Source organism: Dermacentor silvarum, chromosome 3 (genome assembly GCF_013339745.2).
Source record: "Dermacentor silvarum isolate Dsil-2018 chromosome 3, BIME_Dsil_1.4, whole genome shotgun sequence".
Taxonomy (NCBI): Eukaryota; Metazoa; Arthropoda; class Arachnida; order Ixodida; family Ixodidae; genus Dermacentor; species Dermacentor silvarum.
In genome coordinates this window covers 111,306,785-111,318,305 of record NC_051156.1, presented here as the reverse complement: position 1 = coordinate 111,318,305, position 11,521 = coordinate 111,306,785, and the positions used below count along the sequence as shown (strand labels likewise).

The window sequence follows — 11,521 nt, the reverse complement described above, 5'->3', positions numbered from 1 at the left end:
TGTCACCTTCAAATGAGCACTACAGTTTGAGTCGTAAATAATTTATCAAGAACCGATCAATTATATGCATTGTACAGGACATTTCTCATGACTAATCTGTTGTGCCGGAGACTCTAGAACAAAATGTGTCGGTGCGGCGTTCGTTGATGGTAAGTAAATATAGGGATCATAAACAAATGTATCGCATTCAGTATAAAGCTGTCATGTATGTATCTTCATTCTGTGTGATTGCGGAGGAGTTGATTCCATCCGTCATTCAGAAAATTCTCTAACATTTCACTGCAGAAAATCGAAGCTTCCAGAGAATGCCAACATTCCTCAAGCAAATGTCACTACAGCAGCGTGTACGCCTCAACCCCGAAAATTCCGTCGTCAAGGACTTGCGCAGCTTGACAGAAACTGGGGTCACGCTGTAATAGCTTGTGCCGCTACTTTCTTCTTGTCTGCTATTCACTCGACCTCAGGCTTCTTCTATGTTGCATTTATGAGGGAGTTCGGCGCCGACCGCCAGCATGCGTCATGGCCTACAAGCGCCTACCTGGCGATGGACGACGTGTCAGGTAAGCCAAACAGAACTCGCCAAATAACTTCAGTCCTTAATAAGAATTCAATATTTTGATGTGGCTTTAGGTTCTGCGGTAACGCTGTTTTTCTACCGACATTTCTTAAGAATTCTTGTTTATAAAATTTACGGGTTTTTCAGGAATCGTTGTGGCCTGCCTCCAGAAGTACTACCGTGTTTCAACAATCAGCCTCTTTGGAACGGCGCTCTTTTGGGTGGGCATCCTAGCCTCCCAGTTTGCACCTGACATTGCATGGATGACCGTGACCTTCGGGATAATACAAGGTAAACAGCTCTTTGCTCATATTCACTGTTAGCAGTATGCTATATGATAACGTCCACATATGTAGAGCTCTTGAGGTACGCTTGCCTATATCACTATTGTTACGTATCTGCTTTCTCAATGGCATATATGAACAACCCTGTTATAAAACTTGTGGCCTTCATTTTATTATACCGATGGCTTTGGACAAGGCAAATCGGTAACAATTATAAATGAATTTATGTTTTGACGATGGCATTATATGTGAAAGAGATTCATTCCTGACGAATGTAATGAAAAAGATGCTGCTGATATTGACAGCTTTTTTACCAGAAATACTTATGTCGCAAATGAATTGAAACGAATTCCAGATATTTCCTACAAAAACAATTTAGCAAAAGGATAGGCATCTTTGGGCTTAATAAATCTGGCCATATAGATGTCTTTTGACAGTCTAATTCTATATATATAATTGTTAATGGACAACAAAATGACACTTTGGAAACTGTCCTACATATTTCATATGTTTTCGAAATTCTGCGAGGTGAATTTTCAAAATGCTGCCGTGTTTTTGTAAATGAGCAATAAATAAACTTCCCTGGGTTATATATATATATATATATATATATATATATATACAGTGGTAATACTTTCCCGTTAGCAGCTATCCGCCACATAAAGGTGTAAGCCGCGGTGACTTTTTCATTTTCTTTTTATTTTGGTGCTTAATAATAACGTTTGAGCTTCGATGCACAAGCGCGGGCCTCTACGTCGTATTCACAACACAGATCTTAATCTCTTGCAGGCTGTGGAACCGGGATTGTTTCTGTTGCTGTCACAGTCATACTCATGATGTACTTCGACAGGTACCGTGGTGTAGCCACTGGTATTCGTTACGCCGGATATTCCCTCTCGTCCCTGCTGTACCCTCCGATACTCGCTCAATTGGAGGAGCAGTTCACCTTGCGGCAGACGCTTCTAATATTCGCCGGAATCGGCCTCCACCTGGCGCCGCTTGTTCTGGCGCTCAAGGAACCTCATTGGCTACGTCACACCGAAGATAGAAAGTCCGTGTCAAGCGAAACCAGTTGCCGCAACACAGAAGCAAAGGATCGCAAAACTATCCTTACCGAAGAAAATAACGAGAGAAATGGCGCGCCTAAGAACATGCTCTCCAACGCTGCCAGTGCTGTCGATGCCTCACGAAAAGATTTTGGCGCTAAAGAAAAAAACGTTTTCATTCTTCCGTGTCCAATTTTAGACAAGCACTCGAATGCAGTGGGGGTGAACTCCGAGGCCGTGAAAGCAAAGAGAGACACTCAGAAGTGGTCACAGAAGAATGACGAGATCGAGAAACCGTCATGCACGGAGCATTACAGAAAAAAAAGCAGGGCTCTGAGCATAGCGGATGTTGAAGATGGTGTGCGTCAGATTGCAATGGCTGGTTTGGGTGGTTTCAAGAGAGCCGATATGTTTTCCACGGTCATAAAATCACCGACAGGACAGGATGTAATCGACGTACAGCTGCCAGTCCCAGCCGATTTCACAAATGAGAACATAGCGCAAGTTGACCGCAGTAAAAATAAAGGTGGTGAGAACCGCGTACACGACCCCACGTTTAAAGGAGAGCCTTCCGAGACCCCGTCGTTCTCCACATTATGCCGGAAGCCAACGTTCTGGGCGGTTGTCCTCGGGGGTGCGTTAATCGACTACACGGACTGCGCTTTCATGGCGACGATCGTTGACTCGGCGCTCGACCGCGGAGCAACGCGCTATCAGAGTGACATGTCGATCGCTTGCTCAGCACCGTCGCAGCTTTTGGGCAGAACCGCGCTGCCTCTGATCGCCGACCTGGGTTTTGCTAACCGTACAACACTTGCCTGCGCCTGCTACTTTCTCTTCGCCGCCAGTGCTGCCCTCTTGGCCGTGACGCGAACGTTCGCTCTCTACGCGACGACATCCGCTGTTGCGTGCATCTTCATGGGCTGCATGACGACGATGAAGCACGTGGTCGTTGCGGAATACTTCGGCGTCGAAGTGGTGCCAACGGCGTGGGCTGCCAACGGAGCACTGGTGCTGCCCTTGCTGCTGTGCAACCCGTCTGTATTAGGTAAATACATTGTATAACTTGTAATAATTTTCACAGTTTGTAGGCGGGGTTAGATACTGTTTTTTTTTCCTGAAACAGTTTGTTGATTGATAAGTTCTATTAAGCGCGTGCCCATTGATGTCAGTTAATCTATATATATTGTATTGTATGTGCACCGCTTTAGCTAAGGCGATTTAAAATATAGGTACAAGCTCATACAGCTTTTAGATTCATTATACGTGTTTTTATATTATATCTTAGTACATTAAAACGCAGAGTTATCGAGAACCGATGCCGAGACTCGAACCATGTTTTACAAAACACATCATGACAAAACTGAACGACTATTGTGTTGGCAACCACAGACCTGGGCACAATCGCACAACGTAAACTGTCCAATAGAACAAACAAGTGCGCCACCGAACACTGAACGCCATTTGGGATCAGTGCCAATGATGTTGCATTACAGAAATAAACGGTGTGCTCCGGAGGAATGCCACAAGAAACTACAACATGGACATGCTAATTCTATGATCGATGAAGTGAGCCGGAACGTTAAAGTAGACCCCAGTTAAAGCGCACGTTTTTACAAGTCAATGCAGGTTCGCCATCGTGTGGTGATCTAATTGACAAGTGTGTAGCTGACTCCATCTAGGGAAAGAAGAAAGCAAGTGCACTCGTGACAAGACATAATGCCGGTAAAATCACCCACTGACACTGCTCTGTTTACGCGCCCATCCGCACTGGGTAACATGTCCCCACAAACGAAAGCCGCCGTGCTTTGCCGCATTCGGAAACAGAAACAAGCAGCGCACGATCATGTCAGCTTCGCCGATCGCGATGGAAACATCCGCAGACGTCTCGCAGCACTCGGACACCCCGATATCATGCCCTGAGAGGGAGCCGTTCCTGGTGGTCGTATACATGGCCATGCCAGAGGTGGGGATGCGGCCGCCTCTCTTAGGAAGGCTTACGCACGAAGATGGTTCATGTCAACGTTTGCAGTCACCTATCAGACAAGCACCAAATGGGAAATAATCTGAGCAGCTAGTCATGTTCTCTGTTCCTTCTCTGGGTGCCGAGACTGCGTAAGCGGCCGCTGAGGGCAGCGCACCCAAATACCCGCGAAACTGCGCTGCCCCACTTCCCCCTACCACCGAGCTGGCCAGCTCTCCGATCCTAAATTCGTATGCATGGACGACGTTGGCGACAACGTCATTTTTCTCCTCATTCGCGTCTGGGCCGATATTTTGTAGCGGTTCCTTTCCGATAATATTGCCTTTTTGCTCTTATCGCGCTTTGTCAGTGGTCAGAGTGATGGCGGACTCGCGTTATCAACGGCGTCAGCTGGCCGTGAGCGGTTTATGATAAGACTAGTACAAAATAAGTCATAAGGCATCGCTACAAAATTGCGGCCCTTGACAATCTCGGGTGCCACCAACGCAGCACGAGCCCACCGTGCTCGTGGATTGTTAGGCCTTCTGCACTTTCCTCAATCAGCTGCGCTTGAGCTCCCTATGCGATGGACACGTTGGGCTATGGTCTAAGGACTTCGAAATTTCTTTGTCTTGCTGCCGATTCTCTTCACGCTATTTCTGGACCGTACACGTGTCGAACACAGGAGGCCCGAGCCGTGCAAGCGTTAAATGTCCGCAACAAATTGCACACTTGTAAGTCTTACAACACTTAATGAGCACCAGCGTGAGTTTGCTAAACTAAAACTATAATATATCCAACGTGAGCACTCCTGTTCGGATCGACAAACGTACTGCCCAGCTATGCCTCCCTGAACACCGAGCGCGAGGCTAAATTTAGCTCTAACTGCGTCATGCCTGGCGCGGTAACAGCCCCATCTGTGGACACGACTTTATGATCCAATGATGGCTCCTTTTCTCTACACAATGATCTTAAAGTAGGAAGCGTGGGTCTTGCATGGGTAATTGACTGTGCTCACAAAATGCTCCCTCGAGAGCGTGCAGCTTCGTCAAATGCAGTTTACATGTTTAGTGCGCGTTGGCTGGCCCACGTCTCACTTGCTTGCGGCGGCATCCTGCACGCTTGAGACCTGGAAGTTGGGACAGGAAAGGTGTTTTCTGACTTCCTCTGCACATCGTTGTGTACTGCACAGCCACCGCTCGTGTCCGAGTACGTGTTCGAGCATACTTCGGCTACGCAACATCACGAGCGCAACAACAAGAAAGCACGCCAAGAAGGCTACCCACCAACCAGCAAATGCTGAGCGAGCGAGGCGCCTGGGCGCAACTGAAAGATCAGCAGTCGTGTGCAGATCTGAAACATTCGTCAGATCGGCATCACTACAACTCACTGCTAGGTTATCGCGTTGTTTGCTTATCGCTATTTAAATTTTCCTATAAGGAAATTATCAAGATTGCCAAGGTTGCTTTGATAGCATATGTTATTCATTGACAGCCACTTTAGTCCAAGTAAAATTTCGTTTCAGTTGGCCTGCATAGATTCAGAGTCATTGATCCATACAGTGATTTCATCTTCGAAATTGCAAAATGCAGCTTGTCGATGCTGTTGAATTCGTGGGCAAACTTGTTCATGACCACATTGAACAGTGTTGGTGATACAATATAGCTCCTTGTTTTACTCCAATGTTATTCGTGTAATTTTTTGGATGTATCTTTTGAGGCATACGCGTTGGAAATGTATTGGAATGTTTAGGAATGTATTGACTAAGTTGAGTGGCCTCCCTGTGAGGCCACTCAGTGGACGTACCAATCACCGCTCGATGGATTATTGTGTCGAAAGACTGTGTCTACGCAAAAAGTCGGTCGGGGGTCTCGTTGTAGGGCCTCGTCATGTCTTGCTGATTCTTTGGCGTAACAAGTAAAAGCTGGCTGGTGTACTCGCAAGACAGCGACAGTGAGGAGTAAAGCCGTGCGTGGGGTGCCCGTCCCTGCGTGAAGTAAGCACGACGTCGTTCGTGAGGGGCGCGGCTACGCAGCATTACAAACTTCTAGTTTCGCTTTCGCGCGCTCTGATAGCCCGATTTCACCGTTCCGGAATTCCGCGTGTAATCGCATTTTCTAGGTAGAAAATGTGATAGGGCTTGTGCGTATGTTCGCTTCGATTTCCCCGATTACGACGAGCCCACGGAAATTAAAATAACCGTAAAATAATTATTGGATTTTTCTTAATTAGCGACTAATTCTCTCTTATCACCAGTCACCGCATGGTGGCCACCGATCGCGGCCTATCTTCAAAGGAACCGTCCTTTTATTTCGAATAGCTCGTTTTAAGTATACTTAAAAGTCTTCACAAAGACACCTGGTATAAGCAGTTGGTAATGGCACACGGCTCTTTGATAATATATTATACGAGTATATCTATCGCAACTGAGGAGATGACAAATGTAGGTCAGCAATATAATAATGCAAACGACCTCTCTGTCACAAGTTAATGTTCTTTGTGAATGTACAAGTTAGTGCAACGCTACTGACGTCTATCTTTGGTAGTGTTTTACTAGAAACGTATTACCTGCATTACGATGTTTCGATGAAGTGGTCTGTGTTTTAATAAAATACTGTCTTTATGCAGGGTTTTTCCGGGACAGGCAAGGCTCCTACGACCAATTTTATTATTCGCTCTCGGGACTTCATGTAGTCGTTGGCGTAGTATACCTGTTTCTACTGTTTTCTGCAAAAAGAAGCATCAAATCCTGGACTGTAACAAAACATCTGAGATAACAGTGCATTCTAGTAGCTTGTGCTATCAAATGAATGGCTGCTTGGGCTGGATAGTGAAACATTCTTTAAACAAGGAAAAATTATTTGTGCGCATGGTCAGTCGTCTTCTTACTTCCTTCAACAGTTCGCGCGCTAAAATCATTTTTCCTTGTTTAAAGATTCTGAGGTAGATCAAGATTGTAGATCAGCACATGAGCACCACCAGCGGATCATCGTCAGACCATTTCATTTTCAAGTTTATGCATAACTCTTACACCATAGTTCCGGTTTTAATAAAAGCATTCTATGCCTACCTTCCCGTTGTCTGTCGTGTATCGTTCATCCCTGGTTCCTCGCCACATAGTGACGCGAGCCAGGCTCCAACAAGCAAGCTTATGTAGCATTGAGTGTTGACAGACAAATTAGTAGCAGAGAGCGCTCCTCTGTTCTGCGTAATCAGGCGAGAAATTACTACCTAACATCAGTCCTATGTTCTCTATATCCATAATGTCATATGGATGTCCATTATGGGACATATTACGTCCATAAGACATCCGGAAAAGTCGAGCGGACTATCCCGGATGTCCGAGGGAACGTTCGATGCACGTAAATTAGTAGTCCAAGGAATATGTCACGGACGTCTAAACCGGGCATTTGGACCTCCTGTGGATGTTTTAAAAGGGACAATATTTGCTGCTCCGTCCGATGGGCGTCCGAAAACTGCTTGTGTTCAAACGCTGACCGCCTGTGGGATATTTTGCATCAGCTAATGTCCGAGCAACATATGTAGGACATTCTTCTGTGGATATTGGACATACTGGGACCTCATCTTGACACTTTGGGTATTCCATTTCTTGCGTTAGACGGACGTCCTCATTGCAAAAACCCCAGAAAAATTACTATCACGCCTCAGACTACCCTCAATTATTTGACCTAACATTTTCACGTGCAGTTCGCTTTAGTATTTTACCTACATCTTCACGTTTTATGGCGGAGCTGCTAACGTAGGAACCTAGAAACCGTAATCTTCTGGCACATGCTCTGGCTTGATTCGTCGTCTCCGTCACTGCGTGCCCGCTGTAGGCCCAGCATACCAGATGAAAAAGCATGCCTAATCGAGTGCCAGCACAGAACTATATTCTGACCCAAAGTCAGAATATCAGTCAGAAACACATAGATCTATCTCATGGCAAACGAAACCAAAATTGTTTCGTAGAGCAGTCATAGTAAATAATCGAGGGAGCTCTGAGGCTTGCCAGTATGTAAGGTTTAGAGCTCGAGGACCTTCATTTAACTAAAAGAGGTAAAGTAATAAATTTGTCCGCTATGTATTTGGTGCCAGCGCAAAGCAGCAGGAAGTGCCACCGAATCTAGGTAAGTTCTCGACACATTGTCTTATGCCATGGTCTCGTCAAAATCTTTCATTTGTACACAACATCTCAAGTATCACACTGAATATTCGACACAGCCCATACCTAGTCCTACCTTAAATATATTGCAAATATATCTACAAAAATGCATTATAGGATTTTAAATTCAATATGAAACATTAGGTTGCGTCATGAAAACATCAGCCTAAAAAAACGTTCAGCCAGAAATTCGCATTAAAATCCAGTGGCACTATCGAACAGGCGTTGACACCTCCGTACAAACCGTCAGTTAAGTGACGAAATTTCACACGGACGCAATGAATATAGGTTGCTGACTACCACTACGATACAATCTTCATACATAGTGAAGTCCTTATGAAAGCCCACACAACAGCATTGAGATGCTTTGTAACAGTCCACGATCACGCGTTACGCGTTGGGGTACAAACTTCATGCTTACAAGGCTACCCCTTAAACCACTGCTCCAAAGCACTTTTTGTTGCTTCCTAATGTACTGTATTCACATCTTAGTCCTTCCGTGATTCCCGGAGCAGGTTGTGGCACTTGCGCACTGATGATCCGAACAAAAAATCTTTCCTTGTAATCACGCTGCTTTCTTGATGTTCACTTACAGGTTTCAGAATTGGCAACTGCAATTAGAAGCTGAGATGGAAAACAATCGTAAGAATATATTAACTGAGCAACCAAAGAAAAGACATCTCTAAGCACATACCACATGTTGTATATTGTGCAGTATTTATATAAAGCTGCGAGCAGTTAAGTTGACAATGTTCCCACGAAATTGAATGGTAACAAAACAGGCGTGAATGATCATTCTGAGAATGTGCCTGTACTTGAAAACTGAAAAATAAAGCCAGGTCCGCATTCAATTTAATTTCCGCTTAAAATGTGTGCAAGTTAACTCTACTAAAAATACGCGAAGGCGAAAATACGGCTGATAAACCCATGGTGTTAACTACTCGGGCAAGTACATCAGACAAAAATCAAGTACACACAGCGAAACTACACTGAGGCAAAGTTCTGCTGTTACAAGACTCCTATTGCTAGATATCTTGCTATCAATGAGGACGCGAAACACAAACACAGGACGTGCAGGATGCACTTAGAACTTATTTAAAAGTGATGCCAACGTAAATAATATAAAGCCGACATTCATGCACATCCCTGTGCTGTCAGTCAATGTTCTATAATTATTCTGGCTACGGTGACACATATTTTCATGGTAATAATAGCACAAGCAACAACCGGCCACACAGCATTATAGCTCTGATCGACCAGAACGTCTTTTTCTTCGTCTTCGTCTCTCCCCACCAAACCCTCGGTGGCGCGCAAAATAAAGCGCAAGCAAACTGGAACTACACAAAACGCGCAAATGCAATGAATTGACGTGTCATTATCCCCCCCCCCCCCCGAAAAGTATCGGCTCGATGCTTACAAAGTAGGGAAGGTAGGTGGTCAGCGTGCGTAATATGGCTTCAACCTAGCCACGTGGACGATGTCCTGTTGTGGTGTACGGCGGGAGCATCACGTGCTGCTTTCTGAAACAACTGTGTAGTTGAAGTCATTAAGGCGGTGAACAACCCGGTAAGGCCCGAAATAACGACGGAGAAGTTTCTCCGACCTCCCGCGCTGGCGGACGGGACTCCCGATCCAAACTAGAGCACTGCACGGGCTCGGGCTTACCCGAAAGCCTGGGCCCGGCCCGGCCCGTGGGCCGGGCCGGGCCGGGTAGAGCAGTTTTTTCACGGGCTCGGGCCGGGCTCGGGCACGGCATGTGCTTTTTGACCCGGGCCCGGGCCGGGCTCAGGTTTTTTGACGCGGGCCCGGGCCGGGCTCGGGCTTTCTGCGAGTTATTCTCGGGCTTCTCAACTCTGAAAAACATGTATTTTTCGGTCTCGGGCCGGGTTCGGGCCAGTTTCGAGTCGGGCTCGGGCCGGGCTCGGGCTTAAGGTAAAGGGGTGGCGGGCCGGGCCGGGCGGGTAACGTAGATTATTTCCGGGCATGGGCCGGGCCCGGGTCTCGCCATAAATGTTTTGATCGGGCTCGGGCGGGCCGCCCAATGTAAAAACGGGCCCGGGCCGGGCCCGGGCCGCAAAAATCGGCCCGTGCAGTGCTCTAATCCAAACTTTGTCTCCGGGGCGGTAGATAACTTCTCTGTGGCGGAGGTTGTACCTGTGAGCATCGTTGCTGAGAGCGAATGCGCCGGCGAGCTAGCTGACGAGCTTCCTCGGCACACTGAGTATATTGGGCAGCATTCACTGTGGTAGATGCGAAGGCGTCGGGCAGAAGCATTACGTCTATCATTGTGTTAACCTCGCGGCCGTGAAGCAAGCTGAAAGGAGTAAATCATGTGGTTTCTTGAATGGCGTTATTATAGACGAAGGTCATGAAAGGAAGGACGCTGTCCCAGTTCTTGTGATCCACGTCGACATACATTGAAAGCATGTCAGCGATGGTATTGTTGAGCCGTTCGGTTAGGCCGTTTGTCTGTGGATGATAAGCTGCCACCCGACGATGAACAGTGCCGCTGAGGGTCATCACTTCTTCCAGGAGTTCGGCTGTGAAAGCGGTCCCTTTGTCGGTAATAACCACTGCTGGAGCACCATGGCAGAGGACGATCGCATGAATGAATAAGTTGGCGACGTCGTTTGCAGTAGCTCGTTGAACTGGTCTCGTTTCACAGTAACGAGTAAGATAATCCGTCGCAACTATTATCCATCGGTTGCCAGCTGAAGATTTAGGAAATGGTCCAAGCAAGTCCATTCCGATTTGTTGAAAGGGTGCCCGAGGTGGTTCGACAGGTTGTAACAAGCCAGCTGTTTTATGGGTGGAGTCTTGCGCCGCTGGCAGTCTCGGCAAGTCTTCACGTAGTGCTTCACGTTACGGAACAGTATAGGCCAGTAGTACTTGTGGCGGATACGTGCGAGAGTGCGCATGAACCCCAAATGTCTAGAAGACGGTTCGTTGTGAAAAGCATGCAGGATCTCTTCTCGCATCGCAGATGGCACCACCAGAAGATCAGCTTGAGACCTGGAGTCAAAGCTTTGCTTGTGCAAGACGTTGTTGCGGAGAAAAAGTTCTCGCAGTTTCACCTCAAAGGCGAAGCATCAATTGCGATAGCAAATTTGTAGACAGCTATACGGAGTAATCATAGTAGCGTTATCAGGTGTATACCCTTGGACATGCAGCAGAACTGTTGTCGACGCCGTCGGCGTTTTGCCCGCGTTCGCACAAATGCGTACGGCGTTGGTGGCTGTTGCCGGAGCCTCTGATATAAACAGGCACTTGATGCCGCAGCTAAACGTCGCCTCCCTTCCCTCCCCCTCCCCCCCCTCCCCTCCACGGCCTTTCGCGCGTCGGAAGAAGGCGCGTTTGTTCTACATAAAGGTTGTCGCAGTTTCACCTGAAAGGCGAAGCATCAATTGCGATAGCAAATTTGTAGAGAGCTATACGGAGTAATGATATTAGCTTTATCAGCTGTATAAACTTGCACATGCAGCAGCACCGGCAACACGCAGAACTGTT

General features: G+C 46.9%; 1 protein-coding gene across 1 annotated transcript; it reads left to right on the top strand.

Moving 5' to 3' along the window:
• Window positions 1-289: 289 nt before the first annotated feature.
• Window positions 290-6,670, top strand: LOC125943940 (uncharacterized). The gene is made up of 4 exons (XM_049663524.1): window positions 290-560; window positions 704-847; window positions 1,630-2,934; window positions 6,478-6,670. The coding sequence occupies exons 1-4, from the start codon at window positions 485-487 to the stop codon at window positions 6,624-6,626; spliced, it is 1,674 nt and encodes a 557-aa protein (XP_049519481.1). The 5' UTR covers window positions 290-484; the 3' UTR covers window positions 6,627-6,670.
• The last annotated feature ends 4,851 nt before the right edge of the window (window positions 6,671-11,521 follow it).